The sequence below is a fragment of the Gossypium arboreum genome, chromosome 11, assembly GCF_025698485.1.
Source record: "Gossypium arboreum isolate Shixiya-1 chromosome 11, ASM2569848v2, whole genome shotgun sequence".
NCBI lineage: Eukaryota > Viridiplantae > Streptophyta > Magnoliopsida > Malvales > Malvaceae > Gossypium > Gossypium arboreum.
In genome coordinates this window covers 5524438-5546890 of record NC_069080.1, presented here as the reverse complement: position 1 = coordinate 5546890, position 22453 = coordinate 5524438, and the positions used below count along the sequence as shown (strand labels likewise).

Genomic DNA, 22453 nt, shown 5'->3' with positions numbered 1-22453 from the left:
ACTTTTTGTTCTTTACCTAGATTTTGGGTTCAAATTCTTTTCTTTTCTTTTTGCAAAAAAGTGGTTAATCTTTTTATGTTTTTTTTTTTTGTATATGTGACAAACAAAGGACATACTCAAATCGATAACGTTTTAATGATAGATATTATGGTTTAACTATCACGTCTGATTGTCGTTTAGGAGGTACAAATCTTAACTACAAAATAACCATTTCGTAACAAAATAATGATTAAAACGTAATATTTTAAATATAAATAACTAAAATATAATATGACGTAAATAAAATAATTATTTTACTAATTTCCCTTATTAATATCAACCTCTCCATTCGTTTCATTTCATCTCTATTATAAAAGTCTCTTACGGAATTTGATAGCACGAATAACTAACATCGGTTAAATAAAAGAATAAAAAATCAAGGAAACTACTTCTATTGGAATTTCTATTTAAAAATTGAATTAAAAGTAGTTTTATTATATTTATATAAAAATAAAGAAGGGACAAAAATTTAATATTATTTATTGAGTGTAAAAAGTGAAAAATGAAAGTTAAGGGTATCTTGAATTGGGTAAAAACGTAAAAGTGAAAAGTGGAATGAGACATAAGAATAAGGGACCCTTTACAGGCTGCCAAGGAGGAGTACGTTTTATTATTTTCTGCAATATCCAATTTAAAGCAGACAGTTGTCTTGCTCACGTTATTAATTATTCACTATTATTATTTTTTGTTTTTTTCATAAATGGAATCATATAATATACGAAAAAAAATACTTATGATAAAGGATAAATTATATCAATACAATAAAAGTTTTAATCTCAATATTAATAAAATATTATGATACGTTTACAATTAATTTTGTCATAACTCAAACACAACATATTTAGAGTGATTATAAACATTTAATACAATAAGAAAATCAACCCCGAATGGTCCAAAGTGACAAGCAAAAATCTAAAAAATAATTTTGCATTCACCAAACTAGAGAGAACAATAACAAAATTATTCCTAAAATCACTTGTAAAATTAAGATATTTTTTTTTAATATTATATAAATCTAATAAAATGCATACTTGTGATTACATTTAAATTCAAAATATCATATTTTTATATACCAATTTTACTATTTCAACCAAAATCATATTTAATTTTTATACATAATTTTTATAATTTTATTGTATAAAAGTTTTTACCCATGTCATAGATGTAGTAAAATATTTTATATATATACACACACTAGATTTTGATACATAAAATCGAGGCAAAGTCAGAACAGTTTTTTAAGAGGGGTCGAATGAAATTTTAATTTTTTATAGGCTATATTTTTATAATTTTTAAAAGATTAAATTAATCTTTTTTACTTTTAGGGGGTCAAAAGGTAATTTTACCTTTATTAATTTAAAATTTTTAAAAATTTAAAAAGCCTAAATAGTAATTTTTTATTTTAGAAAGGGCTGGACCTATGCCACCCTCTAGATTCGCCTCAGCATGGAATGAGATGAGGTAAACTTCACATCCTATAGAAATATCAATCCCTCCACTCCTTTCTCATGATGGAGTCATTTCAACTCATTAATTAATCGTATGATTTTATAAAGAGACATTTTTCATTCGATGTATATAGTTAGAATTTGAATTTTGAAATCAACATCCTATTAATATATCACATTATTATTGTCACAAATATGTAATTTATATTTATGTTCACGTGGAATAATAATATAAAATATAATCTTTTAATCGATTGAATTTTAATTCAATTGACATCATTGTTAGAATAATAAAATGAAGTTCATTTGAGAACGTTTAAACACATTCTCTCTACTTCAAACAAGTTGTAAGTAGAAAGTAAGATTGTATCAACCCATTATTTTATACATAAATGATTATATTTTAAGCTTTTTGTGTTTGGTTTAATTATAATATATTATAAGCTTTAAAAGTGAAATGGTCCTCATGCGAGATATAAAAAATAAATTGCGCATAAATACGAAAATAACGATCCTTGTTTATACAACCATAATCTAATCATTAATTAATTGATATAAGATCATTGTTTAGAGTTGAAAACTGTGCCTACATTTTTTTTAATTAATGCCTATGAGAAAGGTCATCCATTTTATATAACCTTAATTACATCTTTAATAAGTTGAGAGATTGTTCTTAACTTAATAATTTTAGTTTTGATGTATAATGATATTTGTGATTCGATTTATTTACTTTAAATAAAACGTGACACATGCATAATAAACACGTTTTTGACGTGATGGTATTATTATCGAAAAAATTGTTTACCTTTCTAAATAATAAAACATTTAATTTTTCTATGGCAACTATTTATTTTGTTAATGCTTTTGATATTTCTGCAAGTATTTAGAGACTTAAGTTACGTTTGAATGGTAGGATTGTTAAAATAAATTAACTACATGAAAATATTCAATATAATTAATTTAAAATATATTTAAAAACATAAAAAATATAACTAAAATAATTACAAGTTAAATAGTAAAAAGAAATGACAGGTAGATTAAAAGAATACTTTTGACCTCTACTAAAGGTACAATTGTTAGCTAAACCTAACATTTCTAGTTGAAAATAAGAGCATCGTTGGAGGAAAAAAATCGCACTAAGAGAGGCATAAAATCAAGGAAGTTTTTATATTTAAGGGCAGATTGTATTTTGGCTTATTTACTAATAAAAATTGAGTAAATTAATTCTTTTATATTTCGAAACACACAAATTAAATCATTCAATAAATTTCATCTGTTAATGATGGCGTGGCACATGAATTTTTAACTATAGTTTAAGGATTAATTTAATAATTAATTATTTAAATTAATATTCCACATCATCATTTAACAAATAAAATTTAACAAAGGGGTTAGTTTGCATGTTTCAAAATGTATAATGACTAATTTGTCTATTTTTTCAGTAGAGCGGCTGAAATGCAATCCTTCCCTGAATACAAGGGCTTCTTGGTACTTTTACCGGTTGTTGCTTAGATATTTCATATAGGTCAAATTCCACTATTAGACCTTGTATTTTGTATAAATTGTGAAATTAGTACATATATTTTAATTTAATCAATTTTAGCCCTATACTTTTTAAAATTTAAAATTTTAATCTGATGCAACAGTAATAGTTAAATTTATTTGATTAAATTATGTTATTAGTATTGTATTATGTGTAAAGTTATAGAATTGGTCCACGTTCACCAATTAGATCATTTTAGTGGCTATATTTTTTAATTTCAAAATTTTAGTCTTAATGTAAACAATAGTTATTAACTAATTTTTGTAAGTAAAACGTGAAAATAACAAACAAATATAACATTATATATGTGATAATATGTTTGACATATATCAAAAACTTAACTCAATAACTTTAATAGCTATCATTTGACTAGGACTAAGCTTTTAAATTCTAAAATGTAAAGATTGAAAATGATCAAATTAAAATATAAGTATTAAACTATAACTTACGGAAATACAAAGTCTAATAGAAAATTTTAACCTTTCATATATCACTATATTAAATTATTTAAATATCATTTATCATTTTTAAATTTTAAAATATTTTAATATTAAAAAATCTTCTTTCATATCTAGAAGTCCTTTGTTCCATTTCTTTTAAAGATAATCTCGCAGTCTAGAAGCCCTTTGTTCCATTTCTTTCAAGGATAAGCTCGAAGTTTTCGTGACCTTTAGGTGATATAAAAATCATATATATATTGCAAAAATTTTAATATTAAAAAAAACTTTCTTCAGGTAATGTAAAACCATATATATATATATATATATATATTCTAATCCGTCGATGGATAATTCAGAATTTTTGGTTTATATTTTTATAATTCAAATTGTTTAAATTATTGCATAATTTCATTATATGACATGATAAGATATAGAGGTAAGTTGAGATCAATTAGATGAATTGTATTGGCATGAAAATATTGATTTTCAAGATAAGGATATTGATGAAAATGTAAAATTGAACTTGAATTGGATTGATTTATGCTATCGTATGAATGAAATGATTATTTGACTAATAAATTGAATATGATAAATTATAAATTGCCTATAATTGGAAATTAAATGGTTATTATCTATTAATTGTTCGGGTAGAGACAAATATAATTCGCATGCCATAGGATATATCGAGTACGAGTTACTTCAACTACGAGACGATGAGTGCTAGGAACATTTCTACTTTGATTATACCGATAAGCGTTGGGTGCCAATCTCCAGCTTTACCTCCCAACATTAAAAATTTATTCAGATCATGATACTATTACAAATTGTTGTTAAGTTACTTATAATTTAGACAAAATATATCATTCTCAATTAGTTTACTCATGACTCAACCTTACCTATAAAAATTTATGTATTTTTAACTATCATATGGCTGAAAAAGTACGAACATAATGAATTTTGTCAGCCACATGATAACTAAAAAATACATAAATTTTTTCAAGAAAATAATTAAAGTTTTATGGACCGAATTAAATCATAAGTAAATAAATTACATATAATATATTTCATCGAAGTTATCAATTATTTAAAATAAATTATAATTGTGTCATGATTTAAATAAAATTTAATCTTCAAAAAGTTTTAATAAAAAACTTTACATAATAATAATATAGGGACTCTTATACCCTTCATTAAATAAGGAATGCTATTAATGAATGTGATGTGATTGTACAACTTTTTTTTATCTAAAGTCAAATTTCAGTGCAAGAGAAAAAGGTCTATTATAGATTTACTGTAGAAGGTAGTATAACAACTTTTGCGGCATTTAATGAATGTCATGCTGATTGGTTAAAATATTTTAAAGATAGTTAAACTATTTGTTAGTCCCTGTATTTTGATAAAATTTGAGATTTTATCTTTGTATTTTGAATTTTTAAAATTAAGTCTTCCTACTTTTCCTATTTAAAAATATAAGGATAGTGATTACAATCATAAGTTTTTTGATAAAATTTGTCAATTTTAAATTTTGATTAGATTATTCTCATATGATGTGACATATGATTAATAAAAATAAATATGATAAGTTAATAAATTTTGATAGAAACTACCAATAATAATAATTTAAGTAGGATTTCAAAATTAAAGAAATAGAAAATTTGATTTTTTTTACTTATAAAATATACAGACTAAATCTTTAACATTTATACAAGTACGAAGATTAACAACATATTTTAACCTTTAAAATTTCTTTGAATTTCTAGATTTACATTATTTTGGTTTATATGCATTTTGTTTTAGTAGAAATCAGAAGTATTTCAAATGAAGTGCTTCTAATTGAACTTTTGGAGGCTAATTCTATTTTTTTTTTTACCAAGGCTTATTATTTGTACTTTAGTAATGTTCCGACTTTATAAAATTAGATATATTTTTGAGGCTTTTTATTTCGTTAGAAGTTAAAAATAATGATAGTAGTGAGATTAGTTAGTATATCGATTAGATTGGATAATATAACGAGATTAAAATTAATAATATAATTTGTGTTTAGATTCAATCATAGTAGTGATAATGAGATAAAATATAAATGACTATGGAAGACATTAGTAGAATGTATAGATAATATAATCAATAATTAGAATTATAGGTATATTAAATTTTAAAATTTTTCTATACTTATTTACATTTAGACAAATTATATATAATAATTAAATTGATTTATTTAGTAGTTTCATATTTTAAAGATATTTAAACATATTTTAAAGTTTTAAAATGAAAAGAAAGGAGAAAGATATTTTAAGTAAGATAAAATAAATAGAAAGAATTTATATAAATATATATAAAAGGAAGCTTTTTTTTGTTAAATTTTAATTTTAATTTTTATTATGCTTAAAATTAAATTTTTGTACTTTAATTTTAATATAATTTGATGTTTATATTTTTATAATATTATTAATTATTTCTCCTTAATTTTTTATTAAAATTTATATAGTTATATATAATTCGAAAATAAATTTTAAATTTAGAAAATAGAAAGATTAATTTTTTAAGAAAGAAAATAAAATTTTAAAAATAAAAATAGAGATTAAATTTTAAATATATAAAATGTTTATAAATTTGGAATTATGATTGTCTGAACTAGATGTAGAATTTATTGAGATATTGATCCCGAGAGAGATACATGTATGAACTAAGCTGATAGATTGAATCACCGATTGGGATTTACAATTTTTACTGGATGTAAAAGCATCGGTCGGTAACCAGGTTTGGAAAGACACCAGAATGGCAGGCTGGTGTTATCCATACACTTCCAAAATAAAGCTGCGTTTCAGTTAAAATTCTTTTGCTTCCAATTTTTAGTTTTTCACCGCACTGTAGCAAAAAGTGCTCGGTTTCGAACTAGCGATGGAGTCCGTTGAGATATTGAGCATTGCCTTAGTCATCAGAACAGGGTTGGTAGCAGAGAATCAACCGAAAATTAGAATGGGTTTACTATCATAATCGATCCAGGCAGATGGAGTGAAGTGAGAACAAGAGAGAGAGAGAGCAAGAGGCTTCGTCCTCCTTCCTCTAGCCCGATGGAAGGCTCCTCGGCACTGGAGAGATCGGATTCAACGGAAAAACCAGGCTTTAGATCTCGGCAAAAAACAATATATCAATAGAGAAAAGGATGAAAGCGGAAGAGAAGTCGGGATAAAAATGTCTGGTGGTGAGTGACGCCAGGCAAGAGGCTGGACGGCCGCTCACGTACCCAACATCTCATAACTTCATCGTCAAAAATCTCTATCACTACCAATTATTACCTATACAGTTGAAACAAATCAAAACTGTTTCCCATACCAATTTTAGCCAGATATTAAAAAATATGGATCAAAACATTAATATTAAACAAATCTTGGCTATACATAATCCAATAATTCTCGGCTCCTTATGATTCACATAACTAATACTCATTTTATGGCTATACATATGTCAAAATAGTGGACCCAAAAAAGTAGGTATGAAGTTGGAACAAATAAAATCATAATAATCAAATTAAAAGAAAATATCAAATTGAGGGCCAAATGAATATTTAAGTCAATTTAAAAATTTTATGGCATTTAAAAAACATATATATTTAGTAGAATTAAGGTATTCTCCATTTTTATTTTACAATTCATAAAATTTAATTTTTTTGAAGTTTATAATTATTTCTTTTATTAATATTATCTCCCAACATATTCAAAATATGAAAAGAAAAAAAAGCAATAAGAATAGAAGAAAATCTTATGATAGAGGTACAAAATAAGAACAGATAGTAAGGATTGAATATTAGATAAGAGATTTTTAATTATGTTACCACAATGTGTCTTGCGACCCAATCCAATTGGTGACCCCACTACTTGAACATGGCAACCCAACTTGGAAATTCGAACAGCTCGCCAATTCACTAGGTAGCTAATCCATAATTCGTCGTTTTCCTTTTCACCGGTTGGTTGATTCACCACTCTCCAGTTTTACTTCTCAACTCATTGTTCCCCAGCTCACCTACTCGCGAGGAGGCCCCTTCAAAGGTACTTTTGAGATTTCATGTCAAATTTTGAGGGATAACATGTCGTTATGCATGACACCTAATTATCCCCTGGTACATTCCATTAAAAAATCGTACCTTATAAATATAAAAATGATTTCCACGAGGGAAACGACGAAAGAAAAAAGGCTTCAACAAATTCTAAATTGAAATTAAATTTAAATAGTAAATTTTACTTTGTTTAAAATTAATTATAAATACGCAAAAATATTAATATAAAAATGTGTTAAGACTCAATCTAGGCCCAACTTAAGTTAAGACTCAAAACATTTTAAAGGATTGGGCCGTTGCATAACCCATTCACACCTATAAAAAATGTAGAGAGACTTACACATATTTTCTGTTGAAAATTTGTGAGATATAAGTAGTGTTATCATTTTTATGATTTCCTTCTATGAACAATGTTTTTAACAAAATCGGACTTTTATTAAAATATTACATTTTTAATTAATTTTCAAAATAAAACACTTTTGAGATTATTTTTTCAGTTATATGCTATTTTTAGAGTTTTCTTTTAACATTGATCTTATTATAGGAGGATAATGCATTGTAGCATACTCGAACTCATATATTCCTACACTTGCAACAATATCAATGCCAATCAAGTTAATACTCAATCGGAAAAAATAAAAAATTATATATTTAAATGCTTTGATATCAATATATTGTAAGGCTATAATCCTTTTATGTGTGGTGTCTAATTTATGTACTATATAGTAATGGACATTTATAATCGGGACATGATAATAATAAATATTCACTTAATCTAATATTATCAAATATATATTTAAATATTTGTTAATAAAATTTATTTATTTATAAAAACAAATTATAAGAATAAAGTATTGTATAAAAATTACAAAGTATAGTTTACTTTTACATAAATTATTAATTAAATTTATAAAAGAAATATAAAACAATTTAGGGATAAATCTTAAAATTATACATGAACTTTGATTTAATGTGCAATTATATACATGAATTTTAAATTGGAGCAATTATACATGAAACTCTAATTGTGGTTCAAATGTATACTTGAAACTTTAATTTTAATTTAATCATATACATTTTAAAAATAAATACATTAATTTATTTTTGTATTGGATAAATATAATTATTTATGTATGTAATATATAAATATAAAATGATGTTATATCAATAATTGTGTTAATAATTTATAAGAATTAGATCAAATCAAAATTTTATGTATAAAATTACATAAAATCAAAGTTCGATATATACAATCGCATATTAAATTATAGTTCATGTATAATTTTGGACTTATCCCAATAATTTAATTTACATTTTAATTGATACATACAATTAACTTGTATATCGCGATAATTATTTGACTATATAATGCATTAATATAAATAATTTTATTTTATAAAATAGAATTAAAATCTTTTGAAGAACAACCTCTTTAAAACAAATTTTGAAATTAAATTATCATTTTCAAAATTAATTACATAAATAAATAACATATTTATAAATTTATAAATTCAACAATTATACAAAATCTTAAATTGCATTTTAGTAAGTAATGTGAAGTAAAAAAATTATAAATTAAGAAACATTATAACTTTCTCTATATACAACCTTAAAAAACATAATAAATTTTAATAAAAATATTAAAAATAATATAAGATTATTAGTAATAGATTAATATTTTTAAAATGTCACGAATTCTGTAATTTTTTAAAAAATAAGTATAATATATTTTAATTAAATATAAAAATTAATTAATATTTAATTTTTAAATTACTAAATATTAATTTTATCCATATTTTATAGGTCTATTAATATTATCCTCGAATTTTTAAACTGCTTTATACTCAAAGACGAAGATGGAATGCTACACCATTGTTTTATTTTTATACTGCATTTTATAATTAATTTTTAATAAATATTTGTGCTAACTGAATTAATAAAAAAATTTAAAAGACTGATGAAAATCGAAAATGTTGTAGCTCAATATACTAAAATGAAAAAGTTTAATCCTAAATGAAAGCATTCAATTTAACCTAATATTTGAAGTGTTATCTCCGACGTTGTACATAACTGTCACTCACACAGGCTTCATTTCCATCCATCCCATGACATTTTTCCCATGAAAATGAAGCAGGTTGCCTTCCTTTTCCTCATTTTTCTCGCTTCCCAAACAGTCCATTCCTGGAAAAAAGATGAGTTCCGAGCCTGCGACCAGACCCCCTTCTGCAAGCGAGCTCGATTTCGCAAACCCGGCGCCTGCACTCTAATCGCCCACGATGTCTCCATCTCCGATGGTGATCTCACTGCCAAGCTCATTCCTAAAGCTCCACACGACCAAGACCAAGATCAGATCAAGCCGTTGACTCTCTCTGTTTCAGTCTACCAGGATGGGATCATGCGGCTCAAGATCGACGAAGATCCCTCGTTGGACCCACCCAAGAAACGGTTCCAAGTCGCCGATGTGGTTATTTCTGAATTCGAGACCAGAAAACTCTGGTTGCAGAGTGCTTCCACGGAGAAAATCAACGGCGATGATGGGGGTTTATCTTCCGTGGTGTACTTATCTGACGGATACGAGGCGGTTCTTAGGCACGATCCTTTTGAGGTTTACGTCAGGGAGAAAGCAGGTAACCGACGTGTAGTTTCATTGAATTCACATGGGTTATTTGATTTTGAACAATTGAGAGTGAAGAAAGAGGATGAGGATTGGGAGGAAAGGTTTAGAGGGCACACTGATACTAGGCCTTATGGTCCACAGTCCATTAGTTTCGATGTTTCCTTTTATGGGTCTGATTTTGTGTATGGAATACCGGAACATGCCACTAGTTTTGCACTTAAACCCACTAGGGGACCTGGAGTTGAGGAATCTGAGCCATATAGATTGTTTAACTTGGATGTTTTTGAGTATCTTCATGAGTCGCCTTTTGGGATATATGGTTCTATCCCTTTCATGGTATCGCATGGGAAATCTGGACAGAGTTCTGGATTTTTCTGGTTGAATGCTGCGGAGATGCAGATTGATGTATTGGCAAAGGGTTGGGATGCAGAAGGTGGAATTCTGATGCCCACAGAGCAGAGTCGGATAGATACGTTTTGGATGAGTGAGGCAGGGATTGTAGATACGTTCTTTTTTGTTGGACCAGGACCAAAGGATGTTGTCAAGCAGTACGTGAGTGTGACAGGTCTGCCAGCAATGCCACAGCTGTTCTCCACGGGGTATCATCAGTGTCGCTGGAATTACCGGGATGAAGAGGATGTAGAGAATGTGGACTCCAAGTTTGATGAGCATGATATTCCATATGATGTTTTGTGGCTTGATATTGAGCATACTGATGGAAAGAGGTATTTCACATGGGATAAGATGCTATTCCCACATCCAGAAGAGATGCAAAGGAAATTGGCTGCCAAAGGTAGGCATATGGTGACAATTGTGGATCCGCATATTAAGAGGGATGAGTCATTTCACTTGCACAAGGATGCTTCCCAGAGGGGGTATTATGTAAAGGATGCAACTGGCAAGGATTATGATGGTTGGTGCTGGCCAGGCTCCTCCTCCTACCCAGATATGTTAAATCCCGAGATTAGGTCATGGTGGGCTGAGAAGTTCTCCTATGATAATTATGTCGGTTCAACTCCTTCATTGTACATTTGGAATGACATGAATGAGCCTTCTGTGTTTAATGGACCTGAGGTATGCCACTTTTGTTAATCCTATTACCTATTCATGATGTTGTCCTTTTGTTATCTTCTTATCCCATTTTGCATTATTCTAATGCTTATTCTTCTAAGCTATTATACAATTATACGCTCTAGCTTATTGCTGTCCCACCTATATCAATCAAGAAAAGATAAGAGGGAGAAGAGGAGAATTGATGTAATTATGATTCAAGGGAAAAATATAGAGATTGCATAAGAAGTAATGGAGAGAAGAGCAAGAGATGAGATGAACACTTAATTAGAAGGTTCTCTTTTATTCAAGTAATAAATAAAATTACACCTTTCTAAGTTGGTATTTTATTGGATTTTCTTATATGATGATCTACAATTGTATTGTACATAGTTGTGACAAAATTCAGCTCACACTGTTCACTTAATTAATTATGAAGGAACTTAACTGCACAATTTGTCAGCAAATGTTTCTGTGTTCAGGATAATTCATACAATAAATAGCCAAAAGTGGGCAATCGTTGGTCTGCTAATAAACTCTATGTTACTTAAGTTGGATTAAACTTAATTAACCATTATATATGCCCTTAGACTGAATATAAGTGGAGCCACTCAGGTTCTTGCTTTTTATAGGTGGTTGTTGTTAAAATAGTAATGAACTGGTTGTACTTATTTCATTACCTAAGATGCCTTCTTGCTTTTATTTAGTGTTATGTTACTTGGACTCTTCGTTTTTCTTGAATTACCTGCATCTGACGCTTGTATCTGATGCATGGATATGAGGATATGACCTTAAAGGCTTCTCCTAACACACGGAAAAACTTGGAAAAATCTAATCATACCCGTGCCTGATGCATATCTGTATCCGGCGCACTCAAATCTGACATAAATTTAGTGCATTAGACAGAAAAGGAAAGGAGACCTTCCCCTATGGAAAGCAGAGACGAACATAGTTACAACCTTTTATCGGAGGAAACTGGTTAATAATAAAGAATGCAGATTCTCAGATCTTTGGTTCTTGTTGTGGTTATTGGGAGTATTTTGTTGTATATCCATAATATGCTCTTTTCATGCAGCATGGCCGTTGGCCTTTTTATCAGGCTATTTTGTTTTAACCTGTTGTTTGGCATGATATATTTATCTACTTGTTTGCATATATAAACTAGATTAAAGTAGTAATAAGTGGGCATACTCTCTGTAGATAAATGTACTTAACATGGTACCCTGGTTTTCTAACAAATATTATCTGATTTAGCCATGATAGTGCTTTAAGTTGGGTGTTTAAGTTTATGGATGTTAGCATGCATGGATGTTATGTAGACACAATTAGTTTGTCCTTATGTTTTGCGTTTCTGTATAATCTTGTTTATAATGTTTTCAATGAAATGGATAAGAATGTAAAGCTTTTATTTGTTTATCTATTCTTTTGTGCTACAATTTTTGTTGTTTAGATAAGTAATGGTTGGCTAGTGATGATAGAAGTTCTTTATTTTCTAAATTAAGCATGAAAAATGTTTTCCTCTATTTGTCCAATGTTTGGAATGTAAAAGCATGTTTATAATCATGCTATATTTGTTATTAATTAACTTCAAAACCGCATTTCCATGAAGATGGAGGTGAAGTTATTTCTGAGTATTGTTTATCTACGGTGGCTGCACTTCGAAAACCATGGAAATTCTGTAGAATTTTTTTTGCACAAAAGCAGTCATACCTTGTTCATATATATGGATGTGTGTGTGAACTCATAAAAATTGCATATTAGCAGGCAAAATAGCACAAATGACTAAACTTTTGCTGTGGTTAGGTGACAATGCCCAGAGATGCTTTACATCTTGGTGGAGTGGAACATCGGGAGTTACATAATGCCTATGGATATTACTTCCACATGGCAACAGCTGAAGGCCTTCTAAAGCGTGGAGATGGTAAGGACAGACCTTTTGTCTTGTCCAGAGCATTCTTTGCTGGAAGTCAAAGGTATGGAGCAGTCTGGACTGGTGATAATTCGGCGGATTGGGATCATCTCAGGGTTTCAGTCCCAATGGTTTTGACGCTTGGTCTTACTGGAATGACATTCTCTGGTATGCATGCCATTTAAATGAAAAAAGTTCAAAACTTTTGCACCTTCTCCCTTTTGATGTTAGATAAACTTTCACAGGGGCTGATGTTGGTGGATTTTTTGGCAATCCTGAGCCTGAGTTATTAGTGCGTTGGTATCAACTTGGTGCTTATTATCCTTTCTTTAGAGGTCATGCTCATCATGACACAAAAAGACGAGAGCCTTGGTTGTTTGGGTATGATATTGTTAACATCCATGTTAATTCTACTCTCTTCATCTTAATGTATTAACATTCACTTTTCATATTTATATAAAATGTCACTAACATGCAAAACTACAACTGCATATTGAGCTCATTTCTTCCCAAAGTTGCAGTAATCTCAATTAGGAACATTCCACTGTTCTCATTTTCTTCCGTATCTCATTCTGTACATCTTAATGAGTTCCTGAATTGGTTTTATTCAACTTTACTTTTTCACTGTTGGTATGCCTGTCGTTTGAGTCTCCAGTGAGAGCATGTGAATTGAATTCTGATCAGCAGCACTACATTGTATTTTGGGGGCTATGATCATTCTGAGCCTCTGTGAATTATGCAACTGCTTTCATTTGTGTTTATAGAATTTCTTGGAATAAGTGATCTGGTTGATCCCTGTAAAAACTCTTTTACTAGAAACGGTTTGACTGAAAGTAGTTTTTTGATCTGTTTTGCTTAATGTTATTGAAGTTCAAAATTCTAGTTCTCACACTGATTTATGATGGCTCATTTCCTCAATAAGTAGCTTCATTTTACTTATATGAATTTCAAGGTTGTTTTCTTTCAAGTTTTAATTCTATGTTTTGGCTGGAAACTACAAAATAGTTTGGACTGTTGCGACATGCAAAATTTGAGTCAAAGGTTCTTTGAGGGTGGCTACTTTATCTATATGAAGAGGACATGAACAAAGTGAATTTTGGTCAAGGATTTGACATAGCTTGATGTTTGGTTTTTTTGTAATAAAAGATATGGTCATGGATTTGAATAGAAAAATGTGATTTATGAAGGAAAGGTTTCCATGCTGAGCCTCAACTGCTCAATGACTGATTGCAAATCCAGTATTTGTAGCTACTAGTGACTTGAGTTGCTTTTATGGCATTGTTTCAATGAGTTTACTTGATTTATTCTGAGGTTATGCAATGACTTGCACTATAAAAGCCCATATGGAGCCATTGTCAAAAATTATTATGAGGTTCCCATCCTAAAACACCTTGGTATAGGTGGAAAGGCCCCTTTATTTAAGGACTTGTGATAACCCACTTTTAGTTGATATGGTATTTGTTCTCTCATCACTACTCACAGTCCCCCCCACAGATCTAGGGGCAATAAATTATCACATGGCATGTACTTTAATATATATGTGGGTTTATTTTAGCACCACATCAATAAGCCTAGCTATCATTCCCTTAGTGCATCATGAAGGTTTAAAATGTGTTAGTATTTAGATTTAATTGCTGCGACTGCGACTGAGTTTTTGGTTTTCTGTTGCTAATCAGGACTATTTTTTCTTCCTTCTGTGAAGTTGTGGTTGTACTAATTAAAATGTATTTTGGTGTGATGTAATCATGGAAATGTTTATGAAATAAAAAGTTTGATATTGTTATCATATAATATCTCTACTTTTATTATGTATTTACTTTTCCGATCTGCTATGTAACGAGGTATTTGTTATTTCAGTGAACGAAATACCGCACTTATGAGAGATGCCATACGAATTCGTTACACCTTGCTTCCATACTTCTACACATTATTCAGAGAAGCAAATGTCAGTGGTGTTCCTGTTGTACGGCCATTATGGATGGAGTTCCCATCTGATGAAGCAGCTTTCAGCAATGATGAAGCCTTCATGGTTGGGAACAGTCTTTTAGTACAAGGGATCTATACTGCGGTACTACTCGTAACTGGACCTCTACTGTTTCTTATTTTCTCTGTTGCTTTTCTTATCTTCTTAGCCTTTAAATAATTGGAATCTCATATATTTTCTTTTATATAGAGGGCTAAACATGCATCAGTATATTTGCCTGGGAAGGAATCGTGGTACGACCTTAGAACAGGAACTGCATATAAGGGAGGAAAGGTCCATAAACTTGAAGTTTCAGAAGAGAGCATTCCTGCTTTCCAAAGAGCTGGCACAATAGTGCCAAGAAAAGACCGGTTCCGTAGAAGCTCCACACAAATGGTGCATGATCCTTATACACTGGTATGTGATGATGCCGATTGGCCCCTTTAATATTCTCAAATATATCTTACTATACTTGGTGTAAAATAGTACCAGATAATTCTTGCAATATGTATTTTCTAGTACAGTTAGGCTGTTTGATGGTTCAATATTGACATGGTTTATGTCTATCCCCTAAGGCACAGAATAAATCAACTAAAGCACACGAGCACAACTTCTGGTTAGGTGCCTTTGATTAGGCACTTGATTGTGCTTTTGGTAGGCAAAAGGTTATAGAAAGCATGCTTGACTTGAAGTCTCTTGGCGTGTTTAGGTAATAGCTCTGAACAGTTCCCAAGCAGCTGAAGGCGAACTCTATGTTGATGATGGAAAAAGCTACAACTTCAAACATGGGGCATACATCCATCGCCGCTTTGTGTTCTCGAATGGGCATCTAACATCCTCTCCCGTTGGCAACTCTAGGTTTTCGTCTGACTGCATTATCGAGCGGGTTATTCTTCTTGGATATACCCCTGGGGCTAAAACCGCACTTGTCGAACCAGGAAATCAGAAGGCTGAAATCGAACTTGGTCCACTTCGGTTCGGGGGACAACATGCTGCTGTTGCTGTAACCATCCGGAAGCCTGGTGTGAGGGTGGCTGGAGATTGGAAGATAAAAATTTTGTAGGATGTCTATTTAGTTCGGTGAAAATGTAATGCCAAGTAAAGCTCTCCTGCTACTTCGTTATTCTCGACTTTTTAGAGTTTATGATGGAGAAAACTGGAAAGCCGTTGACATTTCCTTCGTTCAATTTACTTTCTACTATTAAGAATTTATCTCTATCATTCTTAAAAGCAAATTTCAAGATTTTATCTCCAGAAACCCTAATTCCAAAATTTTAAGGCCAAGTTTCCTGATGGTCTTTCAAGCTAATTTTCGAGATCCAGATCCTTGTAACAAATTTTATTGAAGAAATGAATTTGGGAATTTTTTAGGTAGATTGGGAATTAAAATTTTAAAAATTAAATTCACGATTTACAATTTAAAATATTTGAAATTTCATTATTTTGAATTTCAATCAATTTTAAATTTTAAAATCATTGTTTTAGAAATATTATATTATTTAATTTTGTCCACATTGTGTCCACATTGTATATAACATCACACACGCATAATCAATTCAAAAATGTTTTTTAAAACCATGTTTTTAGACTTTGAAAATTTAGAACGAGATATTGAGATTATACTAATATATGTTAAAGTGGGTCGATATTTTTGCGGAAAATTTTCGAAATGTCATATGCTGAGTTCCAGTTGGTCCCTCAATAAGTGGTATTGTTTTGGGGTTGTGGTATTGTTTTGGGGTTGTGTTAGGGTTTTGTCTCTTGCCTTTACCGAAAGTTATGTACGATTCATGAGAGAAAACTCTTTAAGGGAGCACGTTGTACGTGGACGCACAGCCACCCATTAATGAAGTGTTCAATTTATTATTGTGCTAAAAAAAAGTACAATTTATGAAAAATATTAACGCCGTGACTAATCTTTAGTTGCTCAATTTTGAAATTGACAGAAATTAAATTACATTAATTTTTTTTTATGAAAAATCAATTTGCTCAATATCAAGATTTTGGAGAACCAAATAATTCATTTTACCATTAAATTTATCTCTTACAAAATTGAAATTGAATTTCCTCAAATCCAAGTCTATTTTTGTATTGGATATCCAAACAAATAATTTGAATCCAAATTCTTTCACAACAGGCAATTAAGAATTTCTAGAGAGAGTAATCCCCATTTCTGATAAATAAATATGATTTGATTTCAAATTTTCTATCATATTTTGGACTAAGATATTTGTATGTACACTAAGATGTTGCACTTCATATTACTGCCTTATTTTATTTTTTATGATTATTTGCTCTCAACAATAGACATTTTTTATTGAAATCAGAATACTACACATTCTTTCTTTTGGTTATTATATATATTAAGAAAATAAATTAGACGTATAACCATACAAATAAATATACAAAGTAAACACATTCATGGTTTGTGGGTAATCTTCTGCATAATACTACCTAAGATTGTAGGTATCATATGCTGTTCACATATAATAAGCAGATTTGAACCTAGGAAGATGATCACAATTTGCAGGGCTCCATCCTATCACTTGTTTCTCATTGTCATAAACCACCATTCTGTCTTGCATTGATATGTCTGTTCAAATCACCAAGCAGAAAAGGAGAAGGTTATATCACTAAGAATAAAAAACCGCAGACCCGACGATTGATCAGTTCGATTAAGTCTTTACCTCCAATGACATTCAAATTTTGCAGCCCCACTTGTGTTCCATTTAGAATTCCCAAGCAAACATTTCCCTTGTTCTGTCAAAACATTAAGTGTTTCAGTATGAACAACAAAAAGACATAAATAAAACATATACACATATATACATATGTGTGTGTATGTGTATGTTTAGTGCTCACTGATATTATAAGGTAAGCTTCAGGGTGTAATTCAAACTGGGTTTTTCTTCTGCCACTATTTGCAAAGGCCAAAGCCAGTGAGGTCTTGAAGTATTTCTTGGCATCGTGCACACTTCTGAAAGGCTTTCGACCTTTCCAACATAGTGGGAGTGTCTGGTCCTCCGGGGCTTCCTTTAGCGACCGTCCGCTTAGTTCTTTTTTCAACTATACATGTAAGAGTGAACTTGCATGAAAAACATCATACTTGGATTCTAAGTAACAAAATTAAGACTTGGAAGATATTCTGAAATTGGCCTGGAACTTACCAACAATGTTAATGCTTGATAAGCCTGAGAATTAAGGTAAGTGTAAGAGCTCCCACTGTCAAAAATTACGATGAGATTTTTAATACCGGTAGCTTTCCCACCGAAGTGTAGTTCTGCACTTCCCGGGGAATAGTATTTTCTGCCATGAAAGCCAAGCAGAAGATTTGTTATCAGGTCTTAAAACCAATAAGTTATAATCAAGTTTTAACCATTGGGAGTGAATATGAACGCTTTATTACGTAAACTCCTGAGACATCGATGTCCAAGTCACATGTGAAGAATCATAGAGACCGTCCCCGAAGAAAAGAAATCCGCCACCTCTTCCGCTTAAACAGTGGCCTACGACATTCCGCACCAAACCCTGGCTCTGAAGTTGTGACACAATGCTAGATTTTCCTCTTCCAAGGCCAAGTATTCCATCCAAGGGATGGTAAGATGTGCCCGGAATTTGATCATACCCGCATCTGCAGACAAGGAAACCGAAAGGCATAATGTTTAAGGATGTATTGAGAGACAACTTATCAGAGGATGAGATCTTCTAGTAGACTTCATCTGCTAAATGCACTGAGAAACAATTAAATGCACCTTTTGGAGTCAAAAAGCTTTTTTTATTTTTTATACAATGCTTAGAACTACCCATGACTCATTCTGACCCCCTTAAATAGGAGGATAAACACACTTCAGCATACTCGAACCCACGTTCTCCTGCACTGACAACAATACCTATGCCAATCGAGTTGAGACTCGATCGGCAGAATCAAAAAGCTTCCTTATATGGTAGATGTTACGTAAAAACTAAAGAAGTTAAGAAATAAGGTCTAATGCAGATTCAAACAGATTCATTTTTAATTTCCTGATATGTATCATTGGGCCCAAATAAGCGCTTGGAAATGATAAATGACCTTTGCTTATATAACATGGGATGGTGCCAGGGGCAGCTTGCAAGATCAATGAACTTGAAAGGAATATTACTACTGATATCGAATATAATTTTGGACAAAAGTACAAACCCGAGGGCCAAACGAGGACTGAGTCGAACTCCATTTGTATAGTTTAAAGAAAACACGTCTCGCACAAGGACTCCAAGGGATGAACCACCATCTGCATACTCAACCTCATAGTCACATTGGTCTGGACTTTCACATTTGTAGTCAGGCGGATGCAATGCTGCACATAGCGGATGTCTACAGGCAACTAGGTCATTGCTGGGTTGGTAAAGCGGATGAGGTGCCTGCAAAGACAGTGATAACAATATTTAATAAGGAAATTCGGAGCTTCTACAACAATCCTGGAAACCAGCAGATTTAACAAGGAAAAAATATAAAACTGATAAGAGTGTGGATGACACAGCATTGAAGCAAGAACCCTATAAGATTAGAATAAGAAATTAGGCTAGAATTTTGTAATATGTGACATCTGCTGCAAATAATTGGACTAATTAGTCAGTTTTCTGGTTATCTCATCATGAATCCATCAGGACTCGAGGTGATTGAGAATCAACAAGTTCATATCAATTAAAAGAAAAGCTCCATACATACTACAAACAACAAAGAATTTGGCAGTACTGTCATTAACGATAAGGAAAATATATATATGTATGCGTACATATATATATTCAAGATATTATATACTAATAATTTCACCTCAATACAATGGACACATGGAGCGTTGCATTGGAGCCATGTGAGGTCGCTTCCAGTATCAAGATCAAGAAAGTAAGGCTTGGGAGGGTGACCTATATTGATGGTAACATTATAGTACCTACAAACAGAGAACAACAGTGAACTCCATGATTTCATTCACATTTACAGAAATTTGTGAGCATACAAATTTAAAAAAGAAAAAAAAGAAACCGAAAAATAAAGTCAGAGACAGACATAAAATCCCCTATATTCATAGACCCTGTTCCAGATGAACAACATTCAAAGGAAAAGTACACACTTTAATGTATCTATAGATTCCATATTAGATTCCCAATACACATGATTTATAAAAGGACTTTGCAGAAGAGCCTATTTTGACCCAGAAAATAATTTACTGAACTTACCCTGTTGGATACACATTTCCATGAATTGGGAACAGGATGGAGGACCCAACTCTATTCATCATCATGGAAGAAGAAGAAGAAGAACCGTTGTAAGCTGACATCATTGCTTTCCTCCATTTCTGATCAGAAGCTGAAGAGAGACTCAAAAACAGTAACAAAAAGAACACATTCACTTGCCCTTTTCTCATTGATCACTGTTTTGAGCTTCCCCTCTTTGAATGACAAATGATTTGTGAGGAACTTTCACTTGGGCTATTCGTTATAAAAAAAATGGCTGAAAGAAACAAGACTAAGACTATTAGTTTTATTCTGGTTTCGGCCTTTTTTTTTTTTTGTATGTTTATATATAGGGCCTTGAATTGATTAACGAAACATATCTGGTATTTAATGTCGAGAATCTACCAAAGGGTGCTTTTCTTGTAGGTAATATAAACAATGCAGGAGAATTGCTTGGTTCTTGAAATTTCCCATTCAATGGTATTTCCGATTATTAATAAAGAGGGATTGTTCTTCTGGTGTAGTGTTGCCAATGCCAATAGGTTCTTTGCTTCCTTTCCTCTTAGATGGGGGAGGATTGTTTGCACAGTGGTATTTTCTCTGGAATCATTCTTAACCATGAACACGTTATCTGACCAATATATATAAATAAATAATCCCTTTAAAAAAAGAAAAGAAAAATGGAAGAAGCAAGTCAAACAATGAAACAGTTTTGAGGAATAAAATAAAAGTGAGTTAAGGTATAAAGGGTTTATAAAGTAAAGCAAGCATATTTATTCAATTAAAATAATAAATAAAGTATGGCAATTTCTTAGAAACTTCCTTGTAAAGTCTTCTAGAATGAGAAAAAGGGCTCTATTTCTGATTGCCAAAATCCTCAGTTTCCTTTCATGTCAGCACTCATTATTTTTTTTAATAATTGGGTAGGAATGGATTGAACCTAAATTAATAATATAAATGCAGTTATTAGTAGATTAAGAGATTATTGGGAATGATAATATAAATAATTGATTGTATAAGATAATTTAATTCAACCCTAAATTCAATTTATGAGTTTTTACTTGCTAGTTGCAACAAAACTCTGGTTTCATTTTTGTTATTTTGTTAACATTTTATATTATTTATATTTTACTTATTATAAAATACAATAATGTAAAATATATTTAATATCAGACCATGTTTAATGAATAAAATTGATCAAACGGTTAAAAGGTTTTGTTTATTAAATATTCCAACTTTTAAAGACATTTGGCCAAAATAAATATCCATTTCAAGACTACTAACTAGGTCTTTTATGTGTAAAACAGAACTTTTTGGGGGACATAAGTGAAAAGGAGACGTTAAAACTTTTAGATTTTGACATTCCATATAATATGGGTGGGCTTTTCTTTTCACTCAATATCTGAATTTGGTATTTTACTTTAATATTTTTTAATATGGCACTTACATTTAATATTTGAATATAATAGTATTAATTTTTAACATTTAATTTAAATTTAAAGGTTTTAATAAAATTCTTAATTATAATTAATTTTATTAAATTAACCATAAAACATGAAAAATTACAATCATAAAAATAAACTTAAAATTTAAATTAAAAATAAAAATTAACACTACAATCTTTTGAATATCAAAATATATACTTTTGCCCAATGCATGTACTAAATTAAAAAAAAGAAGCTTGAATAGCAATTGAGATATTAAAATTTTTATTAAAAAATTAAGAAATTAAGTTTAAAAAATAAAAAAATGAAAATTTCCCAACATTTTGGGGACCAAACGCGCTTAAGGCCACGGTTACAGTCCGCTTCTGCTCTCGTTTATTTGAATCTCAAAGATAGGGAATGATATGAGAATCAAAGTAATATATATAAGGAATTTAGAAAAATAAAAAATGGTAAAAATAGAGCTCTGGATTATACTTGTTCTAGAGTCAGGTGGTTTGGACAAGTGTTAAAAATACAATTACACTTAAGCATGTAACAACACTTTTTTGTCAAAACATTGTGTAACCTCTACCTAACTATCTTAATATACATATATGGTTTAAATCACATTCATGTGAACTTAACTAGCCTCTACCTAACAATATATTCCCCCCTCCCCCCAGCTTGTTCTCTTCAATCTTCCTCCACTATTTTTCTACAAACACTCCGTTTTACTAATTTCCAGGGTTTAC

The 22453-nt window shown here is 30.5% G+C and overlaps 2 protein-coding genes across 2 annotated transcripts; one reads left to right on the top strand and one right to left on the bottom strand.

Annotated features, from left to right (window-relative positions):
• The first annotated feature begins 9364 nt into the window (after positions 1 to 9364).
• On the top strand, positions 9365 to 16298 carry LOC108473473 (probable glucan 1,3-alpha-glucosidase). Its single transcript, XM_017775044.2, has 6 exons — positions 9365 to 11215; positions 12995 to 13268; positions 13346 to 13481; positions 14958 to 15168; positions 15274 to 15480; positions 15773 to 16298. The coding sequence occupies exons 1-6, from the start codon at positions 9644 to 9646 to the stop codon at positions 16124 to 16126; spliced, it is 2754 nt and encodes a 917-aa protein (XP_017630533.2). The 5' UTR covers positions 9365 to 9643; the 3' UTR covers positions 16127 to 16298.
• A 1014-nt stretch (positions 16299 to 17312) lies between these two features.
• LOC108472489 (aspartic proteinase Asp1) lies at positions 17313 to 20986 on the bottom strand. The gene is made up of 8 exons (XM_017774027.2): positions 20278 to 20986; positions 19874 to 19991; positions 19241 to 19461; positions 18470 to 18694; positions 18231 to 18369; positions 17926 to 18129; positions 17751 to 17823; positions 17313 to 17656 (listed from the first exon to the last, which is right to left on the bottom strand). Exons 1-8 carry the CDS (start codon positions 20463 to 20465, stop codon positions 17544 to 17546), a joined length of 1281 nt encoding a protein of 426 aa, XP_017629516.1. The 5' UTR covers positions 20466 to 20986; the 3' UTR covers positions 17313 to 17543.
• Between the last annotated feature and the right edge of the window lie 1467 nt (positions 20987 to 22453).

What these genes read in the sequence shown, in the direction of transcription:
- LOC108473473 (XM_017775044.2), top strand. Translation starts at nt 9,644, where the DNA reads ATGAAAATGAAGCAGGTTGCCTTCCTTTTCCTCATTTTTCTCGCTTCC. An exon ending in TACTGGAATGACATTCTCTG is followed by an intron (nt 13,269 to 13,345) that starts GTATGCATGCCA and finishes AAACTTTCACAG; the next exon opens with GGGCTGATGTTGGTGGATTT. An exon ending in TGCATGATCCTTATACACTG is followed by an intron (nt 15,481 to 15,772) that starts GTATGTGATGAT and finishes TGGCGTGTTTAG; the next exon opens with GTAATAGCTCTGAACAGTTC.
- LOC108472489 (XM_017774027.2), bottom strand. Translation starts at nt 20,465, where the DNA reads ATGAGAAAAGGGCAAGTGAATGTGTTCTTTTTGTTACTGTTTTTGAGT. An exon ending in TCGATGTCTCAGGAGTTTAC is followed by an intron (nt 18,370 to 18,469) that starts GTAATAAAGCGT and finishes CTTTCATGGCAG; the next exon opens with AAAATACTATTCCCCGGGAA. An exon ending in AAATTTGAATGTCATTGGAG is followed by an intron (nt 17,657 to 17,750) that starts GTAAAGACTTAA and finishes TGATTTGAACAG; the next exon opens with ACATATCAATGCAAGACAGA.